The following is a 25920-nucleotide window of genomic DNA, read 5'->3' as shown; positions in this document are numbered from 1 at the left end:
TGGAAGAGAGAAGTTAGGGCTCTCAGGTTTCTGATTCGGCCGACTGGGCTGAAGAGTATCGGTGCCATTCACCTGGTTTAGGTGTGGGTTTGGGTGGGATTGTTACAACGTCCAGAGAGGCTCGTGGTGGTACCAATTACTACAGCTCATTTCATAGAAGTCATTTACGTTACATGTATTTTTATCATGGGAACTATTTTGGTATCTTTTTTTAAGGGTTGAAGAAAATTACTTCTCAAACTTCGCTTCTACATTTGCAACATTTACATCTTATTGAATGTTTTATCCACTCTTTAGCCTTGATCTTTATTCTGATTGAAGAGCATTTGTCTCACGGGTTCCTGTTTTTGTTTTCAGGCGGTATGAGTTTCATCCTGTCTGTGCTGATCTGCAAGCCAAAATTCTTCAGTGTTACCGCCAGAACACCCAGCAGACCCTCAGCTGCTCTGATCTGGCCAACCAGTACATGCGCTGTGTCAATCAGGCCAAACAGGTGGGTGTGCAGGCCAAGCTAACTGGGGCACCAGAAGGAAGCAAGCCCAGCATCGTGGGGCAGTGGTAAGGACTGAGTGGGCTAATGTGTGTGGAAAAGCTTTATAAACCAAACTAGTCCTCATCATCAAGATTTGCTCTAACACGTCCATTAGGTGCTAATTAACCTCCATCCAGGTGGTTGTGGGAAGAGTCAATATTCTCCTTATATTTAACTCATTTATTTGCAGGAAAGAAAAAGATTCTTACTAAAATAATACTTTCTCCAGTTGCTTTGAACTTTTGTCGTCCACTGTATGGTAATTGTGTCCACAAGGTCATTGCCCCATATTTCTGGGCCACTACTCAAAGACAACAAAGAGGAAAGATACAAGTTAAAGGGTCTGTAAGCAGCAAGTACTCATGCAGAGAAACACGAAACATGAAGGATCGACAAAAAAACCTAAAAACAGAAAGCCATCTTTCAAGCCCTGTTCAATCTTCTACCAATTGGTAGAGCCCGCTGGATTGAGCAGGGAAAGGGAGGCCAGAGATAGGATTTAGGCAACACTTTCCATCTCTTTTATGTTCCTGCAGTCATTCTCTTCTCTTGAGCCCTCATTCCAGAATAATACGATGTCCACAGGACATGTGTTTTCTCTAATTCATGTGCTTTACAGAGCTAATGATAAACACTGAAGCAAATGATCATTTCTGGCAGGTCACATAATTGCCCATCATTTAACTGGTATAATAGTTGGATATAGGTTGTTCTGACAGATAGAAATTGTTGGAAACCTTGATTCTTTGTGCTGACAAACTCCCTAGAGTTGACCTTCTGACCCAACTAAATCTAGTGTTTGAGTTACACAGCATGCCTTTCTCCAGTCTAATTTGCTGTAGTTATAATAATGCCACTTACTGTATATTTCTAACACTATAAATATCTGATATTTACGGGAGGGTTAGTATTATCTGGGTAGCTAGAAAATAACATCAACACTAGTGGAAGAAAATACAATCAAGACTTATTAAAAGCCTCCGTTTTCTTTAAAAGCCTAGTGGCTTGAGGCTTTTGCTGTTTCTTGCTTGAAGCACCACCTGTGTGGCTCCTAGTAGCATTGCCAGCGATTCTTTTCTTTAAAGGTCTTTGGTAGAAGCAACGTCGCTAATGTTACGTTAGTACATTTCATTTGTCAAAAACAGCTTCCTGATACGCTCTTAACAAGCCCCAACCTTCACTACTAATACCAACTGAAGCACCTGGGACCTGCAGGCTTGACTCATGGATTTTTCTAACTTGATATTAGTGCCATATCGAGGTGGGGGTGGCGGTCAGTGCAAAGAATGGCTGTGACAAAGTGTATGTCTCTACCCCGGCATCCAGCAAGCATGCCTGTGTGCGCAGTGTGATTTGTAACATTACTGAAGTGGCGACTGAAAGGGTGTATGCAGTTGCCACTCCATCATGCCCGTCTGCACCTGGCCCCACGCCGTCAATGGCATATATTTATAGAATAAAACACTTTGTGAAAACGTCACATATGCCACACAGTACAGTAGGGAGTTCACACCGGGCAGATCTGGGTGTGTATACAAGCTTTGTCTTTTACTAACCCTGTGACCTTGGGCATTGATTCTTCTCATCTGCGAGCTGGGGTGATGTTATCCCCAGTGTTGTGAGGATTAAGTTTATATGAAGTATCCAGTAAATCTTATTTTTTCCTTTCCTCAGTTGTATTATTGCACGTTGAAACCACTGAACAGATCATCTCAAAGCACCAAATTATTACTAGTGATTCCAAGAGACCCCCCTCCCCCAATCTGCAATATAATTTAATATCCTTTTCAGCAGGTGTGTTTTGAGGTACGTGTTGTTTTCACAGCTCTTATATTCAAATATTAGGGAGTATATAGCAGGTAATAATAATGAAAAATAAAAATCTAATAAAAAGATAGCTGTTCACATGACATTTTTATCCTAAGTTGGGCAACACTGTAATGGGCAAGAAACAAGAAGCAATGGTACCTTGTATTTCTGTAGGACTTTAGGTTTCAGGGTGATTTCACATCTATTCTCTTACTTCTTTTTATGACAACCGGAGATGTAAATAGAGATGCTTTTATTTTCACTGTTTTACAGTTGAAAGAACCAAAACCCAGGGAAGTTGTGACCATAAATGTAACAACTAGACCAAGATATGCCTTGCCATAAAAACAAAAAAATTTAAAATGGCGTTTGGTTTTTGAGTTGGGTGTGAGAAAGGACCTCCATTATCCACTAATACAGAAATAAGGCAGTGAGAGAAAATGTGAACGATAATCACGAAGGGAAGAGAAAAAACAGGAATAACAAATTAACTAGTAATAGAGACTAAGGTAACAAATAAGGTGGGATTATAAAGGCCATGAGCAAAGGTATAGCTCAGCACCGCCCTATCTTTAGAGCATGCTCAAATGGCCACAGGGCATTAATAATCAGTATTTCATGAGCACTTTTCCTCTAATACTACCTTCCCCTTTCTCTCAATGTGAAATTAGTCTAACTTTGTGACCCCGACTCTGCCCATTGGTAGAAGGGGCTTCGGCAGTATAGGGTCCTAAGTGTCAATTGTAGCAGATCCTGACTCGTTACCTCCCCTTCTTATGTTCCCTTGTTAAATCCAAAGAACAGGCTAGGCGTGCTAATGTGGAAAATGGTCAACATGACAGCAACCCATTAGGTTGTGCTGTCCATTTCCGGCGCAGTGCAAGACTTTTCCCCTTGGAATAATTCCAATAGCCAAATCCACTCCATTTTTAAATGACTCATAAGGTTGGGCTTTCACTGGTTCCCTTGAGACATTGTTCTATAGACTAATAGATTTTACTGATTGGAAAATTTCCGGATATTCCTTGGCCTTACTTTTCCTTTCTCCAGCCACTTATTCACATCAGTCTTTCTTCAGCTATTCTTAAACAGTTCCTCATGGGTTCATATGAGACATTTAGATTCTTATTTCCAGTATATTAAGTTACATGTTCTTCATAAGGGTAGAGAGATAATAAATTGCTATAATTATTATTTCTAAGACTTAAAAGCTACGGGCCAGCTATATGAGGTATATCTTTTAAAAATGTAGGAGGACATTGATTGATAGACTATTGTATCTTTTATTTCTCATACTTGCTTAGCTTCAGAGCTTTCTATAAACTCTCCAAGATTGTATGACCTGATCTTACCATTAAAACCTGAATCCTATTCAATCTTGGTTCACCTACCTTACAGGAGACTCCAGAAGATGGGAGAGAGATGGGGAGCCAGTGATACTTGCCCGCTAGTGGACCAAAATGTACCCAAGTTCTCTTTATCAAAAGGCGAGGAAGGGTATAGAGAGGGCCCCTCTCAGATCTGCATTGCTGTGTTCCCTGGGATCCCCCACCACCTTGCTGTTTTCTTGCAACATCTGGCTGCTTGGGGGATAGCATTCTTAAGGGGCAATTCAGAGCATTCCAAGTGTTTTCCCACCCCTGCTGCTGACAGAATGGTACAGAAGCTGGCTGGCCTCCGGGTGAACATTCTGTATTCACTGGAAGGCAGGGTTTATGGGAAAGACTAGCTAATCTAGTAGCTAAGTAGCTAATCTAGTCATGATGACCTGGGTTTCAGTTTCTTCTTTGGTAAACTGTGGGTTTGAACCAGGTGACCCATGAGGACCTTCTAGCTGTGATACTGTGGCACTGATTCTCCTTCCCTGCATGAGAACGAGAGGCCACGTGCCCAGGAGCACACGTTTATGAGCACCTTTCAGTCAAGAGACCTGTTGTTCGCTCTAGGCAGCACCGCTGCTTCGGGGACCTCCAGCACTTGTGCCTCTGCCTCTTAGATTTTTTTGTCAGCCTTAAACTTTCACTCCAGAAGAGCAGCTGCCCTTCTCATTGCCTGCCTGTTGCCTGGCCTCCCACAGCCATATACCCTTTCCTTGAAACTCATACTCCTGACAGCCCCAGGGAAGCCAGGGTGGCAGAATGAACTAGGAGGGGGTAAAAACAGTTTCTCTAAGGCAGTGTACTGAAAAACAGCTATCTCAGCACTGCCTGGCAGAATGTAGCCTTCCAGATAATAAACTCCATTAGAAAATGCAGGCTCTCTCCCTCTAGCCGGCCTAGGCTCCCCTGTGCAATGGCTTTAACCTTGTCCACCACGGATCATGGGTGGTAAAGGGAGTGTGGAGACAGAGCCAGGAAGCCAGGTCAGAAGAGCTGAGGAAAGACGGGGACTAAAAGCAAGGGCTGGACCCAGGAGATGCCAAGGGACAGAGGTCAGTGTGGAGCCTGGAGTCAGATGATGGAGGCCAGTCAGAGGGTAAACCATAGCAGAAGTGTAAATCAATAAGTGGGCAGTGGGTCAATAGCCAAGTAAGCAACTTAGTTGAAGGAAGGATCAAAATGAGGACATCTTGTAAGTGAGGCGACCCCCACCTGAAGCCAGTGCTTCCTGCTGGCATCATTGGGGACGTCAGAGAGCCACCCAGCTGTAGGGGGGGAGCATGAGGTCAAGACCCTGATAAATGAGGCTGGGTCTTAATATGAAGTTACTTAAGCCCAATGCTAATGCACCCAGTTCTTCATTTCTAAAATACAAATGACGCCTCCAATCCATGGTTAGCCTCCAAAATTAAAAACTTAAAGATCGGTGCATATGATGGAATTTTTCATGGCAGGAAGCATCAGCCTTATTTTAATAATTTTTCTTTCTTTCTTCCTTTTTTTATTTTACATAATTTTTTTTAACATTTATTCATTTTGAAAGGCAGAGAGAGACAGAGTGCGAACGGGGGAGGGGCAGAGAGAGAGGGAGACACAGAATACGAAGCAGGCTCCAGGTTCTGAGCTGGCAGCACAGAGCCCGGCGCGGGGCTCGAACTCACGGACCGCGAGATCACGACCTGAGCCGAAGTCGGCCGCTTAACCGACTGAGCCACCCAGGCGCCCCTTTTTTTACATAATTTTTAAGTTTATTTATTTTGAGAGAGAGAGAGAGAGAGAGAGAGCAAGCAGGGGAGAAGCAGAGAGACAGAGAATCCCAAGCAGGCTTCACAATGACAGCATGGAGTCCAGTGCAGGACTTGAACTCACAAACTATGAGATCAAGACCTGAGCCGGAATCAAGAATCAGATGCTTAACTGACTGAGCCACCAGATGCCCTGGAAGTGTCAGCCTTCTTAAGGACATCATGTTTTATCTCCCCCCGTAGTGGGTTTATGTTAGACCAAGGCTCAAATACTTCCCTGTTATTGGAGTGTGAAGAAGGCCTGAAAACCCAGTAGTCACTGTTGCTTTTGAAATCATAGTTCAAAAAACCCAGCGCTAGAGCAAGCTGTATTCTATCATTGTTTTCAGACAGACTGTAAATAACATCCAAATGACTTAATAGAGCTGGACAGAGCTTAGTGATCATGTGACCTAATCCCATCTTTTCACTTGGAAAAAATTTGCACTCAGAGTGTCGGTGATCATCTGTACATGGGGCAGAGTCCAGACCAGCACAGCCCATTCCTGATGCCTAACCCAGGGTGCTGTTTTCTATAATACCAGGTCTCAGACATGGGGGAACATCAAAATCAGCTGGGGAGTATATTTGAATGCACTTGCCTGGCCCCATCCCTGGAGATTATGGTTCAGAAGGTCTGAGGTTGGACCTGGACATCTGAAGTTTGAACAAATTCCCCAAGTAACTCTGTGCACCACAGTTTGGCAAACATAGCTCTAGAGCACGTTGGCCTAAACTGCATTCGAGGCCTTCGACCTTCAGAGGTCCTGCTAATAAGAATAAGTCTTTGTTTTCCCTCTTGAGAGTTGAGGGGCTGCCACTTCCCATCACTGCCTGTCGGGTCCGAGCCATGTGGCAGAGCTCTAATCAGACCAACCCTGGGAACTGGTTCCTGGTTCAGCCTCAGGAACATATTGGAAGAGGTCTTGGACAGAGGGCAGGAGCCTCTTAAAATGAAGTTATTTTCTCCCCTCCTGTTTTCTCCTTTGAAACTGTAGGTAGCTCTGGGTGAGGAGCTGGCAGGAGGGAGGAAAGAGGCACTGAACCAAGGCAACACGGTCCCCTGACCACCTCGCGGTTGTAGCTAGATCCTCTCTCGGCCCTGCTGCTTCAGTCACCCTGCTCTCTCCTGACCCACAGCAGGGGCCCCTCGCCTGATGCGGTTCTTCTGATGTCCACACACACCCACCTTCAGGGAGCACAAAGATAAATCAAGAAGGTTCATTCCCTGGGAAGACCTATGGGAGCATGTTTTTATTGTGTTTAAAGGCTTCTTTATCATCATCACCTAATGACATGTATTAATCACCCAGCTGGGTTGCTCATATTCAGGATGACACGTGGGTGTTCCACAATAGATTTCCCGTCCTTCGGTGGGGCGGCCCTTCGGATTTGGAGTCACATCAAAGCAAACTAAGTTCCAAACTTTAAGCCCGTTAACCCAGTCTCTTCTATCATAGGAACCCTTCTATCATAGGAAAGTGGTTTCAAAACCACTTTCTGAGACTAATAGTCACTTTACGATGTTTTCTTTTTTTTTAATCTGGGTTTAATAGAAGAAATATTACCATGGTAATAGACTCCTTCTTCCTAATAGGCATTTCTTTTCTAGTGCTTATCCTTCAAGAGCTAGAACCGCAGTATGTTAGTGTTTTGTCTATTATTACAGCAAGTTGTGTAAACAGTTAATTACCTGTAACTTAATTTGCATATTACACAGAACATTTGTCACGGAAAGAATGAAACCAGATCCACGCATGAAGCAGGAGGATAAAGAACAGGGTCAGGGACAGACAGAGAGTGAGAACACAGTAAGTTAGCTAATCGGATTTTCAGGTGGTCAGGAGTGTGCTCGGTGCACGGGCAAGGCTCTCTTTGTGCTCCTCATAAATTGAATTTATTGATTACTTTTGCTTCTATCTCAGCGTCTCCTCGCTGTGTCTTCACCACTCTCTTTCTTTTACTCCCACTTTTCATGTCCCTTCTTGGTAAAAACTCAGGCATACCCAGACACATTCCCATTTTAGTTCTCCCCTGTAAGCCTTCCCGCTTCCATATCCAGCTTCAGGGGGGCTGTTGAAATCTTGGCGAGATGTCGGGTGAGCTCAAGAGACAAGCACTCTGACTGGTGTCTTTAAAACACACACACACACACACACACACACACACACACACACACACACATTTTTATTCTCTTCATGGGTATTGTTCAGCAATCCAGGGTTGCCATAATTCTTCTTAAATATATTGAGACATCCAGTAGCTGACACACGGCTGTGATAGTCAACCCCTTCAAGAAAGCTATGATTCAGAAAACAGTTGATGAGATGACTGTGTAACAAAAATATTTGAGGAAAACAGTTAAGATCATATTAATAAATGGAAATGACAAGCAATCTTTGGTCTCCAAGGGCACTGCTCTTGTCTGATGGTGCGAGCTGCCAGCTGTTCCTTCCTCGGTGGCTGGGATCAGGAAAAGACTTGGGGAGAGAGCAGTATTGATGCCTGAGCCGTCCCCTCCTTTTGGTAGTTTACCCAGCTGTTTTTAAAAGGGGTTTCTGCAGGCCCATATACGTGAATGATGAGCAAATGCGAGGAATTTCTTTCTCCACATTAAGATGAAGTGTTAGCAGTTCCTTAAATGAAGGAAGCAATTTTTTTTATAACTTGCAAATCTTCTCCCTGATTCTTCGGGGAATTTCCTATGTTAATTTATGCAGTGTTAAATTTATGCAGCGTTGAAATTCAGCCCAACAGCAGCTACTTACAGAACCGATACAGAGATTGTGGGAGAACCTATAAGGTGACACTAAATGACACAGACCTTTCCAGGCCTTGGGATCCCTCCAGCCAGAGGTCCTCAGGCCTGGGTTTTGAGCAGGTTTTATTGCATAGTTACAATACAGTAATAACAGAGTGTTTTGTCAGTCTAGTTTTTAAAAAATTTCAACTTGACGTTGTATTTATTGCTGTCTCTGACCAAAGTGAGGAGGTTTTGTACCGACCTCTGCCACCCTTTGGTGGCATCTGAGTGCCACCACAGTTTACAGCCTGTGTGTAGACCAGCCCTAGACCTTCTCTTGTTCTTGTGTCTTCAAGGAGCCACCCGTGAATTAGCTGAACTGCTGTGCTATCTTTGAAAATTAGAATTTTAATACATGTAGCAGGCCATTCTGTGAATGTGGTGATTTCTCTGTGTTTTGTACTTGCTCCAAAATGTTCCTGTTCATCTTTTTGTTAGACTGGCCCACTGATCCTCAAACCAGCCATGGCCTCGCTTGTCTCTCTTAAATTTAAATTTAAGAGAGTCCAGGGGCGCCTGGGTGGTTCAGTTAGTTGAGCGTCCAGCTTCAGCTCAGTTCATGATCTCGCGGTTCATGAATTCAAGCCCTGCGTCAGGCTCTGTGCTGATAGCTCGGAGCCTGGAACCTGCTTCGGATTCTGTGTCTCCCTCTCTCTCTGCTCCTCCCCTGCTCACACTGTGTGTCTCTCTCTCAAATATAAGTAAAAATTAAAAAATACATATTTTTAAACAATTTTAAGAGAGTCTGGAATTCTTACATAATCTGGCTAAAAAATTACCCTTATGTATTTGGATGGCGTTGGAGGAAGAATAGTAAGATTCCCTAGACTCTGGAAGAACTCTTTAGCTGTTGCTTTAATTACATTGTGGTCAGTACGGATTATTTTGCAACATTTGAAAAGAGTAACACGTTGTCATATAGTGATCGTAACCGTAAGACCTAAACTGTAGTATGAGGCACAGCCATGTAATCTTGACCAGGAAGATAATTGCTTAAAGTTCCCATCGGTATGTTGAAGGAAGTAGTGAGTGTATTAACTCCAAAATGCAAAATGGCATCACTCATAAAGTGATCATTTTCTTCGGTAATTAAATGCCTTTAGATGGGCTCGGTATAAATCTGCTTCATACTGACTTCTATTTTATGTTAACATGTGATGTTGTGGTGAGGTCATCTATATATCTGGAATCCATGGTTTCCTGTCCAAGTAGTTGGACATGTGGTTGTTGTCTCATACAGATCAAGCCACAAGTGGGTGGGGATAAATGAGATGCTGTGCTACTGGGACATTGTCCTGTCTGACTCTTACATCGTAGGTGCTCAACTTTTAATTTTTCCAGCAGATGCAGAGCTTATGTGAATGCTGGGTTTAAGAGAGAACTCATGTTTCAGTGCTTGTTTTCAAGACAGCTCTGCTGAGCAATCCTCTGCTTTATCTGTGTTGTCTTTTCTGTTTTCTCTAGATGCATCTGGCTTTTCTAATTTACTTCCTCCTTGAATGTATCATCTTTATGACCATTTCTATGTGTTCTCTCTCAACTCGTTTGCCTGCTTTCATATCTGTTCTTTTGTGCTCTGTGGACATAGCCTTAGAAACGTGTAATCCAGGATGAGTTAGGATAATCCTTAGGATAATCTATCCATCCTGTGCTTTTGTGACCCAACATGCTCTCTTATTTGTCCTTCCACTCTTTCTGTTCTGCTCTTCTATGTCAGTCGTCATTCTTCATCTTTGGCCTTAAATCTTTATCTCTAAAGACTGTTGACATCTCTTTTCAAGTTCGCAACTTCCTTCTAGACATTTCCATCTGGGATTTTTTACAAACCCCAAATTTAAGTCACCTTCCTCATTCCCAAACTGGCTCCTCCTACTGTTTTCTCTTTCTGTTGGTGGCACTACCATTGTCCCTGTCACTGAGGATCACCATACCTTTGGTATCACCACCTCTCTTTTCCTTCCCCTGTCTTTTTATGGTTCTCTCCATTTCTCATCCCCACCCCTGCTTGATTCCTAATCTGCCTCCACCCTGGTCTTCTTCACTCCAGACTCTTATCTCTTGGATCCATTAGGCCATGGACATCAGGGGAACCTTCCTAAATGGCATTTTCCTATTTAAAGACATGTTGGATTCTCAGGTTTTTTCCCAGAGGCCAATAGGAAGTATCTTTGCCAGGCTTTTCCTCTAGCTCTGCTCATCTCTCTCCTCTGCCCCCCACACATACTGGGCTTTCTCCTACCTCCGAATTGTTGCCGCTGCTTCCTGCCCTCACCCCTCCTCAACCTACTCCTGGACCTTCTGTCTAGCTTCTGAAAGACTCTGAAAGATGGCCTGAAAGGTCTCTTAGAAGCCTCCTCTGACCACTCCAGCTCTAGAGAGATCTCTTCTTCTGAATGAGGCAGAACCACTCGCTCCTCTTTTAAACTGTTACCTTCTCTGGAAGGATACCCAAGAAACTGGGAAACAGGAGGGAGGCAAAAATTATTTTTTCTCTGTATTCTTTTATCTTGAATAAATACTTGAATCTTGAATTTTATACTGTGTGTATGTATTACTTATTCAATAAAATCAACTTTTAGCATGTATTTAGCAAGTATGTTTTTAAAAATAGCCAATTATTACATTATATTACACCTTAATTTTCCATGGGCGTGTCTATTGGTTTCCCTGTAACACCTCACTCAGTCTAGTGATTACCTAGTGGGAACTCAGTTAAGAGCTGAGTGAGTAAATGGCTGGAAGCATGGGGGATCTAGGGAAGAAAGTGGGAACAGGTGAGCTAGAGGCAGCCTAGCCTCTTCCTAAGTAATTTCAAAACTAAATGGGAAAGCATCACTTTTGTCTTTTAAAGCTTCCTAAGAATGGAGAGAGTATATATCTTCTGTCCTGGCTAGTTAGAGAGTTTTAATCTGATACTTGAGAATTCTTCCCATTTACCACCCCCTACCCCTATTCACAAAAATAAATAAATAGAATAGAGGGGCCATTTTTGCAAGTTGGGAATAGATACTTATCTCCGTAGCTCCACCCAGCATTATGAACTCATGAACATCTGCATATTCTGCCTGGAGTGAGCAGAGATTTCTGGGAGAGATTCTTACCCTCTCAGAACCTTTGGGGTTTAACCTCCACTCCACCCCAGTCCCTGTGGCCACCAGATATACTCCCACCACATTTCCAGATGTCCCTAGTAGTGAGAGAACACACATGTCCGGCACTCCCAACCCCCAACCCTGCAGTCCAGACCATGCTCACTCTTAAGGTTCAGCTTGGTATGGGGGTGGGGGTGGGGTCATTTGGAGATTATACATGATTAAGCGGTGGTGTTCTTTAAAGGTAATAATATTTTGAGACCATGGAGCATACACCTTGTTTTTTGTGTTTTTGAGTAGATCTTTGAAAAGTAATACAAATAGTACTAAATAGTTACTGCCATTTTTCGGTCCCTCCTGCTAAAACCCATGTTTTCTCTTTCTCTTGCAGAGCATGCTTGAGAAGGGAGGATAAACTCAACTTTTAGAACAAGCAAAACTCCTCAACGTTAATTCCAGAGGCGGAACATTTTTTTTTTTTTCCTAGTGAGAAAGTAACCCATTTAAAGAGAAGACGATTAAAGAGAAGCACCAGAGAGCAGATTCAGCCGAAGCACATCCCAGTTTGAGTAGCTGCAGTGTGAAAAGCCGAGGCCTAGATCAGGTATCTGCCAGCAAGGACACTGCAGTGTTAGTCAACCCATTTATGACCATTAAAAGAGAAAGGCACCCCCTCCACCTTTTTAACTTTCTGTTCTTGCCAGGCTCCATGGTTTGGTGAACGTTCACCAAACAAAGCTGGGGTCTGGGATGGTGGGGGGCGGAAGGGGGGACAAAGGTAATTAGAGTGGGGAGGTGGGAGGGGCACCAAACCTCCCTCTCCGCCCAGCGGTGCTGGGTAGAATTGTCTAGGCTGTGGCACGTTGTTTTTCTCTTGTTCCTTTCTCCCCTTACTATATAAGAGCTACTTCATTTTAACTTATTATAGTGATCATGTAAGTAAGACAAAAAGGAGAGAAAAATGTACCTCTTTTACTGGAATGATGTTTATGATTACAAGTGAAATAAGGCATTTTTTATCCTCATAAAGGCAACCTTGGCTTATACAACCTCTTCTCGATCATGAATACTGACATCTTTACTTCACTCACTATCAATAATAAATATATTTTCCGACGAAGACTGGCATTGTAGCCTGGGGCCTCGCGTATTCCTTTCGTTGGGTTAGATGCTTATGCATAAGGGAATTGAGTTGATTTATATTGTTATTAATTTGCATTTGTGCTGTACCTTTCCTCTAAAAAGCTCCAAAGCACTTTGCCTCAGACAGTCAAGAGATTCTTCTAACTTGCCTCTCAGCTAGGTAGGATTCAGTGAGATCTTTACAAATTGCATGAACCTTCCTGTCTATGGGATGACTTAAGTCACCCCGCCTGGGGCAAGAACTAGATTAGATAAGCTTGGTTACTAATGTCTGACCCTGCAGTACTATGAAAATGTTAAAAAAAAACAAACAAACAAAAAACCCAAAAAAACAACCTTGCAGTTTTTCCTCTTTCCAGTTTCATTGAAACTTCTTGATTTATAACTCCTTTTTCTACCAGAGGATTGGTGCTTCCATCGTGGATTTTGGTAAGTTGGAAGTTAGTGTTCACACAGAAGCATTCTAATGGAAAGGTCCTTGCGGGATACACATGGAAAAGAAACTTGCCAGTGCTCCGTGGGGTCACCTAAGTATCTTTTGTCATGTAGAAGTTTTATTCCGTTTTTATTTTGATACAGAAAGCGAATGTAGCAAAGTGAGTAAGAATACAGGCTCTGGAATAAGGAGCATCTGTATTCGGATGGTGGCTCTGCTTCTTACGACCTTGGGACTAACAAGTCACATAAGTGTACAGATCCTCTGATTCTTCAACTGGAAGCAGATGGGAAATTGAAGAACCTGCCTTGTAGGCTTCTGGTGAACAGTCTGAATGCTTGCCACATACATTCGGTCCGGCCCAGTATATGTTGTTGTTGGTTTGTGTGATTACTCAGTAAACCGGTATTTGGAGTTGGGAGCGTGGAAAGATTATCCACATTCCCAGATTGCCTTTTACTTAGAGGCAGTCAGGATGAACTCGTGTTGGGAAATTTCAACCAACCCCCATATATGTAAGCGTGGCGTCTTCGTTCCTCTTAATTCCCGAGTTGGCTCCCTTTGAATGGCATCTTCGTGTACCCTTAAGGACACACACTGTGGACCTGATGTTGATTCTGAGTGACGTTGGTGACTCTCCTACCATAATCACTGAGAGGCTCTGTGATTACTGTTTAATGAAGGTTTGGGGGCTTGGTTTGTTTGTTTATTTTTGTTTTGTTTTTTCTTTTTTTATTTTTTTTGCTTTCTTAATGATGCAAAATAAGTTGAACTCACTTAAGTGTGAATGGAGGAAGCATGGGTAACTTGAGCGGCACATTTGGCCGCTGTCAGGATGGGATCCAGGTAACTGCCTGGGAAAAAGATAGGTACACAAAAACAAGTGTTTATGCAGTGACTTGCTGTCGTGTTTGCAAATCAGCTAACTCACAAACTCCCTCCTATACTGTTTTGTTTTGCAATTGAGAGCCAAGAACTTGGCACATCCCAGGCTGCCAGTATTGTCGCTGGCAGAGAAATGCAGCACTGAAGAATCCAGCATTTCAAGCTGGTTAAATACAATGAGAACGGGAGGGTGGTTTGTCAGATTATTAATTTATTATTCTGATAAACATGACAGTACAAGGGGGAAAGATACCACTTTGGGGGAAATAAAAGAGATGATGCCTTTTCTGCACCTTTGGAGAGCTCCCTGCTGACTGCATTACAGCTCTGTTCAGGTCACTGTTGACTTTAGGACAGGTGCCTGGGAAGAATGTTGTGATTTATGAGCATCATGGGAGTGACCTGCTCCAATCAGTTTCTCCGTGAGGTAGAGCACACCTTGAACCACAGTAGATGAACTCTCAAAATCAAGAAGAATAGAGTATCCTAAAAGTTGGTCACAGTAGCAAATGTCTTCTAGAAGACAGCTGGGTCAGACCAGTACAAAGTCCTCTCTTTGAAGAGTTGGTAATTTATTACAGAAAACTTGCCAACATGTGATAGCTAAAAAAATTATTGGCTAATTGTCATTAATAGCAAATGTGGGCTGCTAAAAGCCAGATGCTTGTGGCCTGCTGGTCAACCAATGAGACTCTGTAGCAGCTCTGAGTTGTATTCTGCTTAGAACTGAGCAAGCAGCCAGATGGCTTTAGTTTCTCTGGCTTAGGAGCTGGGAACCTGTGGTTCTTAGCTTGATGTCTTTTAACCCACGTATATAATTGCTTTTGCCAGAAACTCACAGGGTAATTCTCTTTTCCCCATTTCGGTGAGCTGTTGGAGCTGACCCTTTCAAGATTTAAGAATTAGAGCAGGTGAAGAACAATTGAAAGGGTAGCAGTAACTTACTGTGATTCAGACCAAGTGAACTGAAAACCAGGAGTTTGTTTTGAGTTAATATTCTTGAAAAGCTAACACTTTTCTTTTAGAGAGAGAGCGTGTGAGTTGGGGAGAGGGGCAGAGGGAGAGAGAGAGAGAGAGAGAGAGAATCTCAAGCAGGCTCTGCCCTCAGCATGTAGCCTGACGTGGGGCTCAATCCCACAACCCTGGGATCATGACCTGAGCCAAAACCAAGAGTCGGACGCTCAACTGACTAAGCCACCCAGGCGCCCCAAAAAGCCAATACTTTGAATGAATGAGTTCATAATCCATTCTGTCACTGAGCCCCTGCTTGGGGCTTCATCCCCTTCTCATCCATTTCTCTGTTTGCCCCCCTCTGTCTTTTCCATATGTGTTTCCTCTCTAGCTTCTTCTGTCTCTTTAAACTTCTCTCACCCTACTTGGCCTTTCAGGTCCAGCTCCTGGGAGGTGTTATTATGAGAGTGCCGAGGGCATTATCTTGGGGGCAGAGTCTTGGGCTCTTACTCTGCTTCTGCTGCTCTTGCCATTTGGGGCAAGTCATTTCTCAGGTTTTTCACTGTACTGTCTCTCTGTCTCTCTGTCTCTCTCTCTCTAGACATAGATAGATATTTCTTGTTGTATTCTCTCTCTCTCTCTCTCTCTCTCTCTCTCTCTCTCTCTCTCTCTGTCTCTCTCCAGGTATTTCTAGCCTCAGTATTGCTGGAAGAACCACACCCCTCCTCCCCACTCCCCTCCCCCCCAAGTTGAATTACTTTAGGAAAGTTGTCATCTGAATCAAGTCTTCCACTTTTCCTATCAGTTGTCTTGAACCTTCCAAATAGACCTGCAGCCTTATTCTTGTTTTTAGGTAAGCTCCGTGCCCAATGTGGGGCTCAGACTCATGACTCTGAAGGTCAAGAGTTGCACGCTCTACTGTCTGAGCCAGCCAGGTGCCCTAGACCTGCAGCCTTCTTTGAACCATGATTATATGCCCTGTATTTATGGAATAGTCCAGTATTAAGCCCAGTTTATTTATGTATTTTTAATGTTTGTTTATTTTGAGGGAGTGTGCATGCATGTGAATGGAGGAGGAGCAGGGAGAGAGAGAGAGAGAGAGAGAGAGAGAGAGAGAGAGAGAGAGAGAGAGAATCCCAAGCAGGCCCCGTGCTGTCAGCCCAGAGCACGACACGGGGCTCAAACTCACAAACTGTGAGATCATGACCTGAGCCAAAATCAAGACTCAGACATTTAACCAACTTAGCCACCCAGGTCCCCCAAGCCCAGTTTAGATTCAAAACATATGGTCACCATATTTATGGCTTTTCAGTTAAGTTAACTGAAACTGTTAAGTTCCCAAAACTCCCTCAAAGCAAGTCCACCCTAGGTGGGAAATTAATGGAATGCCGCAAACCTCTTGAAGTGAGTGTGATTGGGCAAGGCCTCCATACACTTCAGAGAGTTTCCAATGCAGACAAGCTGGACTTCCCTCACCTATTTATTCCTACATGATCTCCCGGCTCCCTCTCCTGGGAGGATCCCTACTGAGCTGTGGTCACCGTCCCTTGGCCGAGAAAGCAGTGTGCTTTGAACATAACTGTGTCTTCAAAGTAAGTTACCTTTCCATAATGGCTTTTAAATGCAAATGTGGGAACCAGAGGTCAGTGGCCAGTTGGCAGGGTTCCTACCGCTGCCCTGCTCTCGCTATGCCTCTCCTTCCTGGGCTTCGTCCTGGCACACATAACAGCTTTCCCCGGGCCTAGAGCCTCCTGCAGTGCCCTTCCTGTCAGGCCTGCCCACTGACCAGGCCGCTGCTAGGCTCTCCTCAGTGGCCGCAGCACAGGTTGGTAGCCTGTGCTCACTCTGTCTTCCCATTGCTGGCAACTATAAGAAATCGGGGTTGAGGGCCAGGTGACTGGGTCCAGCTGCTCATTATCCGCCTGTGCAGCCCAAGGTAAAACCATTTTCTTCATTTCGTAGCCACAGGCTGCTTCCCTCAGTCAGCATCAAACCAGAAACCGAGCGCCAGTCAGCCTGCAGATTTCAGCTTTGCTTTGTCTCTCTTCCTGAGGCAATGTACACCCTAGCCTCAGAAATTCGTCCACAGAGTCATTGAAAATACTCTTCAACATAGGGTCAAAGTGGCCGTGTCGTCTTATTTCCAGCTTGGAAGACAGGCTGCAGAGCAAGCACCCGTGACTCTGCTTTAGCTGAGGGTGAATGGGACGGCCGCTCACCTGCTGGTGAGAGTTTATTTTGAATTACCTTGGTGTTCTTAAAATGGCTTTGCAGCAGCCGCGTGTTCAGTGTGAACCCCAAATAAAAGAGCCCACACTCATCACTCTCGGGTGTATAACACAGCACTTGGAAATCTCAGTAGCTAAGGCAAAAGGTGATTTTCTTCTATTAGAAATGAATTTACCAGTGAAGTTAGAGAGATGTTAGTGTGTAGAAGCAGAAGAGGAATTACGGATCCCCATTGCGTGATGCTCTTTCAGGAACATCAGAAGTAACTGTCCTGAGTTTGTATACCCACTTACAGCTTCTTCCTCAGTGTAGGAGTGGCTTGTTCATCTCCTTGTGGATCTACCCGCACCACTCTGCTCACCACTGCTGCATTCTCTTCCACCCCGGGGGAAGTGGTTTTCAGCCACAGTGCCATGCCACACTGGCATTGACTGAATCATCCACACATTGATGCAGCAGAGCCTACCTTTGTGCCCTAGGCACTGTCCCCCAAGTCAGGGGTACAGGGATCAACATGATAGAGAGGGTCCTGGCCTCTCGGAGTTTACACTGGGTGGGGGTATGGGAACTGAACAATAAACCCAATGGCAGGGCAAGGACTAGAGAGTTCAGGGAGAGGGAAGAGGGCTTTGGAAGGCGGGGGGATTGGTACTATGTAAGCTTGAGTGGTGAAGATAGCTAGAAAGAGGTGACAGCTGAGCAGATTCTTGAATGTAGTGAGTGGTGCATTCCAGGCTGGGGAGAATAGTAAGCACAAAAGACCCGAGGTAAGAAAAAGTTTGGTGTGTGAGGGGAACAGAAAAGGGGTCCTTGTGGCTTGAGTGGAGTGAAAAAGGCAAATGGTATTGGGAGACGAGTTCAGGTAGGCAGGGTCCAAACAGGTGGGACCTCTTTGTCCATCGACAGAATTAAGTCTTACTCTTAGTGATTAAAAGCATTGGAAGATTTGGTGCAGGGCCATTAATTGATCTGATTTACATTTCTAAAGGATCACTCTGGCTGCTATGGGAAGAACTATCTGAAGTTTGGGTTAAGTGGAAGCTGAGAGAACATTAGGAGGCGATTGCACTAATGACGTGCTGACTTGGTGCTAGGGTGGTAGCAGTGGAGAAAGTGAGAAGTCCTCAGATTTTGAACATCTATTGATAAAAGTAGATCCAGTAAGACTGACTATGGCTTTAGATGGAGGGTGTGAAGGCAAGAGGAAAAGTGTAAGAACCCCGAGATTTGCCTGAGCAACAAGCTGAGTGGTGGTACCATTTACTGGGATGGAGACACAATACTAGCAAGATGGAGGCAGGGGCAGGAATTGAGGGGTCGATTTTGATCATGTTACATTTAGTATGTAAATTACAATTCCTAGTAGAAATGCTGAGTAGGCTCTTTGGTAAGCGCTGGGACTAGATAGAAGATGGAGGAATCCGTGTGGACATGAGACAGAGCCTTGGCACTGATTATGCTCACCTAGGGGGTGAACAGAGGACTTAGCCCTATGGCTCTCAGGACAGAAGTAAGCAGAGAGAAATACGTGATTGGCCACTGAGGAAGGGGACAAACCAAGGCCAACTTAAAGGCCAAGGGAAGAAAGTATTCAGAGGAGGAGGGAAGGCCCAGCTGTGTTAAAAGCTGCTGATGGGTTGAATTAGCCAATGGATTCAGCAATATGAAGGTTACTTGACGAGAGCCATTTTGGTGACTGTGGTAATGAAAGCCTGGTCCAGGGGGTTGAGGAAAGAATGGGTTTGGGAAGTGGAGGCAGGAGAGGCAGCACTTCTGAGAAGTTTTACTAAAAGGAGGAGAAGTAGGTGGAAGAGCTATGAGGCTCTAGGGAGCTCTTTTTAAGATGAGATATTTTAGCCCTTTTTGTATGCCAGTGGAAATAACCAGAAAGAGAAGAGAAATTCAGTGAAATGTTTCTGAGCAAGCAGGCCAAGAGGTGGGGATACAGTCTTGGATGGGCACAGTTTGTCCATTGTGATAGGAGGGAAGGTCGAGTTCATGAATATAGATGTAGACAGTCTATGGGTTTGGTCATGAGAGGATTAGGTCATTTCCTTCTGATGGCTTCTATTTTCTGATGAGCCACGAGGAGTGTCTCAGGTTAATGTTTACCAGTAATAATTAAGGTAGCTGAGCGCTTTCCTTTCTTGCTTCCTTTTCTTCCTTACTGAACAACTCAGTCCAAAATCCATTAGGTGGGATCTCTCAAGGAAGGCCTCCAGGCTAGAGGTTGCGGTGATGGTGGCCCACATCGGGATGCCTGAGCAGAGTGAGGAAGGATGTCCATTCCCGGTAGGGGAACTTTACAATGTTGTGTCAGAGCCTGAGTGATTGGAGGAGGGTGGCTGTATTGGTAGGGAAAGAATAGAGTCAGTAGCAACGGGAAAGTGGTTACATACAATGGATACTGATCTAATAAATATATTGAATGAAGATGATGAGAGCCAACTTCTTACTGTCAGATGAGGGAGTTACAAATATGGAAAAGGAAAAAAATTAAGATGAAGTCTGTGGTTATGGTTTGGAATTGGAGGTATGGGTGTGATCATGGTTTTAAATATATATGGGTACAGAAATAAGTGTAGATATAAATGTGTGTGCATATTTATATGTACATATACCACTGTATATATTAAGTACATATATGTGTATTTATATTTGTGTGTATATTGATACATATATTCTTTAGCTGTGTCACTCACTGAGAGGACTGGGAAGCAACAGCATCCTAATAGCAATGAGCATCCCAGATGCCCAGATCTTGGTTTCTAAATACCATCCGCCATGAAAAGGAACCATATCTTCTTGAAGAAGTGACTAACTCCAGGGCTGGGGCAGGGAAAATACAAGATGGGAACATATCAAAAGGACAGAGCCAACTTGAAGGGGATATCATTGTTCATAACTGGAACACTTTAAGTATCAAATACTGAGGGTAATCCATGGAACAGGTACCTACCATGGGTAGGTAGGGTTCATACTGATAAATAAATGGATGAATAGATAGGGAGAAGGGAATGCTTCTTCCTTAAGATAGAATGTAAATATAGGAAAAGAAGTAATTGCAATATAAAATCATCACTAGAAACCATTTCAGTAATAATTCACCCAAGAAACATCAATGGACATTAATACTAGGGGTGAAAGTTTTTTTAAGAAACATAGTCTCAAACTGATGCCCAACTTACGAACTATAAAAGTAAAAAGAATAACCTTGCAGTAAAGAAACCTGACATAAACCTTAATCAAGTGTCAAGTGAGCAACATTCCCATTCCAGTAATGTGTCAAATCAAGATCTGACGAGACGCAGTGAGAAGAACACAACAGCGTCACCTCTGTGATATTCCTACCAAAAAGTCCAAAAATGTACAGCCTGATCTAATCATGCAGAGACAGCAGACAGACCCAGAGTGAGGGACATTATACCAAAGGCTTCCAAAGTGTCAAAATTCCGAAAACCAAGAAAAAAAACTGAAGAACTATTCCAAATTGAAGGAAACAAAAGAGACACAATAATAACAGTACAGTATGTGATCCTAGACTGGATCTTTTGCTGTAAAAGCCATCTTTGGGATACTTGGCAGACCTTGAACAGGAACTGGACTATGGATTGGATGATAGTAAGGTGACTTTTTTTTTTTTTTTTTGGCTGATCATATGATGGTTATGTAGGAGACTATTCTTGTTGGAGGTACTTGGGGTGATGGGGCACATCTCAGCAACTCACTCTTAAATGGTTCAGGAAAAAAAAAAGTTACTTGTACTATTCTTGAAACTTTTCTAGAAGTTTGAAATTTATTTCAGAATCAAAAAAGAATTATAAAGTAGCCATGGGTAAAGAGATTCACTTTTAAAACATTTTTTTAAAAGGGATGGCTAAGAACTTTTTTCAAGAACGAGATGAGAGGACCTCCTGTTCTAGAGTCATTATCAAGTTACACTATTGAGGAGTGAATGACCTTGGACAGATAGTGGAATAGCATAGGGTGTCCACAAACGAAATGGCGCATAGGTGAAAGGTTGGTTTATATCAAAGGTGATAACTGCAGGCCAGAGAGGAAGGACTGGTCTTTAAAACACATGTCACCTCACACCTATTTGAGTGGCTATTTAAAAAAAAAGACAACAAGTATTGGCGAGGATGTGGAGAAAAGAATACCCTTGTGCACCTTTGGTGGGGATGTAAGCTGGTGCGGCCACTATTGAAAATAGTATGGAAAGTCCTCAAAAAATTAAATAGAACTGCCATATGATCCAGAAATTCCACTTTTGGGTATTAACTGAAGAAAATGAAAACACTAACTCAAAAAGATATATACACCCACGTTCATTGCAGCATTATTTACTACAGTTATTAACCATAATGACCAAGATAGGGAAGCGACCTGTGTCCATCAACAGATGAATGGGTGAAGAAAGGATCTATGCATATACACACACCTGAGATATTATTCAACCATAAAAAAGAAGGAAATCCTGCCATTTGGGACAACATGAATGGCCCTTGAGAGCATTATGCTAATCAGAGAAAGACAAATACTGTATGATCTCTCTTACATGTGGAATCTTAAATAAACCCAAGCTCATGGATATGGAGAACAGATTGGTGGTTGCAAGAGGTGCGGGAGGAGGGATGGGCAAAATGGGTGAAGGTCGTCAAGGTACGAACTTCCCAGCTATAAAATAAATCATGAGAATGTAATATACAGCATGGTGATTATAGTTAATAATACTGTATTGTCTATTTGAGAGTTACTAAGACAGTAGGTCTCAAAAGTTCTTATTACCAAAAAAATGTGTAACTGTGTGTGGTGATGGATATTAGACTTATTGTGGTGAATTTTTCACAGTATATACAAATATTGAATCATGTTATACACCTGAACTATTATAATTGTATATGTCAGTCATATCTCAATAAAAGTATATATAGTGCTGTGTCAATTTGATATCTACATGGAACACGGAAGGGAAATTGGACCCTACTTCATTCCATACTCAGAGGTCAATTTTAATTGGAGCGCGTTTAAATGAGTAAGTAAAACACTAACACTTCCAGAATACAATGTAGAAGAACAGCTTCGTGACCTCAGCATAAGGGAATATTTCTTAAACAGGATATTAAAAAGACATCATAAGGGAAAAGGTTGATAAATCGGATCAATTCAAAATTAAGAATTTCTGTTCATCAAGACACCATGAAGAGAGTTGAAAAGGCAGGCCTTAAGAGAGAAGATACTTGTGAAGCATAAGCCAACAGAGGGCTCATATCCAGAGTATATAAAGAACTACAAATCAGTAAGAAAAAGGCAACTGAACAGAAAAATGAGCAAGAGACCGAAATAAGCACTTCACAGAAAGTAAATATCTAAATGGCCCATAAGCATATGAGATGTACTCAACAGCATTACTAATTAGGGAAATGCAAATTAAATTCACAATGAGATGTCACCATTTACCACCAGAATGGCAGAATTTTAAAAACATGGAAACTATGGAGTGTTGACAAGGATGTGAAGCAACTAGCTTCTAATACATTGCTGGTAAGACTGCAAATTGGTGTAGCCAGTTTGAGGAATAAGTTGGCATTATCTGTTAAAGCTGAACATACTGCCTTAGTTATAACAAAACTACTCGAGAGGACTGGCTTTTAACATCAGAACAAAACAACAGAAATTTCTCTCTCACAGTTGCAGGGCTGGGAATTCCAAGATCAAGGTGCCTGTCTGGTGCAGATGTGCTCCTGGTTCTTAGATGGCCATTTTTCTCCCTGTACCCTCTGGTGGCGAAAGGGGCAAGGGGTCTCCAGGAGGTCTCTTCTATAAGGGCACTAATCCCATTCATAGGTGATCCACCCCCATGACCTAATCACCTCCCCTAGGTCCCAATTACAAATACCATCACACTGGGGATTAGGTTTCAACATTTGATTTGGGGAGGACGCACACTCATTCTATAGCACATAACCAGAATTGATGACCCAGCAATACCATTCCTAAGTACAGCCCAGAGAACATCCAATAGCATTCATAATAGCTACAAAGTAGAAACAACCAAATGTGCCTTGTAGTAAAAATGTATATGTGGAGGCATGTACATTAATACAGATGAATGAATTACAGCTACACGTAAAAATGGGTGATTCTCACAAATGTGAGGAAAAGAAGCATTAAAGAATACGTGTTGAATAATTCCATTCGTTAAAACTTCTCAAAAAGGCAAAGTATGTGATAGCTTTTATGAATGGATACTTATGTGGTAAAACTATACAGAAAAATGAAATATTATCATTTCATAAATGGATAGCAGTTAACTTTCTGGTGGTCACAGGGGGCATTGATGAGAAGGGACACAAATGGGTCTTCAAGCGTCCTGGTAGTATTCTTTCTTTGCCTGAGTGGTTAATGGATCTATTTCTGATAATTCATTGGGCTGTACATTTATGTACTTACTGTGTCTTATACTTCACAATAAAAAGTGCTCCAAATAAATGTAAAGAGGTTTAAGGTTATCCCTATGACAAAGTCATTTCTGCTCCCTTGACAATACTTACTAATTAGCACCTGATATTCAAGGGTATTTTGAGCCAAGCACTGTATTAAGCATTTTATATACATCATCTCTTATAGCAGTAATCCTCTAAGTTAGGTGCTTTTATTATCCCCATTTTACAGAAAGGGAAACCGAGGCTTAGAGGGGTTAAGTAACTTGCTAGGGGTCATACAGCTAGGAAACTCAACCCAGTCGCGTTCTCCCCAGAAGTCTGCCTTTTAATTGCTACAGGTTCTCCTTTCTGTACATGCTCCATCCTGCTACCAAGACGTTTAGGGCATCCCTGTTTATTGTAAACTGCCATACCCCCCACGGCCTCTAGCCCAGTGCATTGTACAATATAGGCCTTCAAGAAATGTTGAGTTGAATGAATAATGACTGAAAGCTCCGTTCGTTTCATCCACTTCCTCCCACGTACTGGCTGCACTAGTGCAAGATTTCCTTGACTGTGCAAAGTCACTGAGGTTTCAAGCAGAGGAAAAATAACGGAAAGCTTCCTGCCTGTGGCTGATGCTACTTTTGCTTGCTGGGGTTTGTCAGACAAATTCCCTACTTCCTTTTTTTGCCTTCCCTGAGCTCCAAGACATCTGCCTCACTTCCTCGTGTTCCCTCCCTTGGCCTGCCACCCAGGAAGCGATAGATGGAGAAGCAGCCAGGCTGCGTGCATGCCTGCTGCTTCTGCCTCCGGAGGGTGTCCCAGGTGCAACCATTCCGCAGGCCTTAGGCGGGCCAGGAGGGTGCAGGGCAGAGAGCCCAGCCATTCTAAATAAAGCTCCTAGTTCCACGTTGCTCCTGGTTTCGGAAGGTCGTCTGAGGCAAGAAGACTCCCAAAGAAAAGTAACTTGGTTTGGAACTTTCAGGCCATATTCGGTGGCGATTTGTCACTGCCTTTGAAGCCGTAGCTGCTCAGTAATGCAAGTACAGAGGCAGGTGCGTGGGACTCCATGAAATATCACCAGCTCAGTCTTTGCCATTTGCCTTCACTGTATGCCCTTTTCCTATTGATAGAAGATTACAGAAAATAAACGACGGAGGTGCCTGGGTGGCTCAGTTGGTCGAGGGTCCGACTCTTGACTTAGGCTCAGGTAATGATCCCAGGGTCATGGAATTGAGCCCCATGTGGGGCTCCACACTGAGCATGGAGCCTGCTTAAGATCCTCTCTCTTTCTGTGTGTGTGTGTGTGTGTGTGTGTGTGTGTGTGTGTGTGTGTCTCCCTCTGCCCCTCTCTCCCAGCTTGTGTACTCTAAGAAAATAAACAAAAAGAAGAAATCAAATCCTGAGAACTCTGCATATTTTCCTGGACCATTTTTACCACAATCTCAAGTTGTTCAAAGCAGCTAATTACTTACAGTTCCCTCACCTCCGCTGAACTGGCTCCTCCTCCTGATTTTGATCCCTCCGCCACCTACCTCAGGTGTCTGAAGTCCATAACACTCCCTCCAATCCCTCCCACTCACCTACTCTTGCCTGCCTTTAAGGTACCATCCATTTGGACCTGACAATCCTTTAGGTCCAGGAAAACTTGGGCCAATGCTTTGTTTTATAGACAGCTCAAGTCACATGAATAATGTCCTTAGAGTGAGGATTACTAGGCACTAAAAAGGTTATGGGCGGTCTATAACATCCTTCAGGAAAATCTCTATAAATCTGTGTAGGGTGATATAAAAGGGTCAGAGTCTCTTCAGTGCTTTTTTTCCATAATCTCTCACACAGACTGTAATAAATGATGTTCACTGTGTCCTACCTAAGAGTATCCTTCCTTGAGTTTGTTCAAGTGTCAGGTGGCCAGGTCTTTCAACAGGAAACTTGCCTTCCCAGCTGCAGGGATGAATCTTGATTAATCTATGCCAATCATAGTAATTCATTTTCCTTGCCAGTGATTGGCTTAGGAGTGGACATGTGTGATCCTGGCCAATGAGGTGTGGGGAGTTTTCTGGGTGCTTCTGGGAGGGTCAAATTCGTACATTAGTGAGGCTGGGTTCTGCGTCCTCTGATGGCTTTTATGTTGCTGTGTGAGTGCGCAAGACTGGAGCTCTGGTGCCCACCTGTGACCATGGAACAACAGGCCTGAGGATGGAGACCAAGACGGGGGGGGTAGCAGAGATAAAATGTGGGAAGGACCCAAGTGTCAGCCAAAACTGTTCTACCATTGGACATGGGGCTTATTGTTATGAGAGGTGATACATTGCTACTTGTCATTTATGTGATTGAACCGGGCTTACTGTTACTTGGGCTGAAAACCTGATACATCTGCATTTAACAAAAATACAGCCTTCTCTCCCACCTCCCTCATTAGGGTACCAGCTTCAGGCTAGCTTTTGTC

At 43.3% G+C, this 25920-nt stretch overlaps 1 protein-coding gene across 2 annotated transcripts in view; it reads left to right on the top strand.

Moving 5' to 3' along the window:
* The window catches only part of CHCHD3 (coiled-coil-helix-coiled-coil-helix domain containing 3), a 279336-nt gene extending 266817 nt beyond the window's left edge, over window positions 1-12519 (top strand). For both annotated transcript variants that reach the window (XM_019452778.2, XM_019452779.2), the window contains 2 exons: window positions 358-493; window positions 11791-12519. In XM_019452778.2, the coding sequence (XP_019308323.1) occupies window positions 358-493; window positions 11791-11814 (160 nt within the window). In that variant the 3' untranslated portion in view covers window positions 11815-12519. The remainder of the gene's footprint in view (window positions 1-357; window positions 494-11790) is intronic.
* Window positions 12520-25920: the final 13401 nt, after the last annotated feature.

The sequence above is a fragment of the Panthera pardus genome, unplaced genomic scaffold (genome assembly GCF_024362965.1).
Source record: "Panthera pardus isolate Hobbes unplaced genomic scaffold, ASM2436296v1 HiC_scaffold_8, whole genome shotgun sequence".
Taxonomy (NCBI): Eukaryota; Metazoa; Chordata; class Mammalia; order Carnivora; family Felidae; genus Panthera; species Panthera pardus.
Note: the sequence above shows the minus strand (reverse complement) of the source record. Positions and strands in the feature narration are given on the sequence as shown.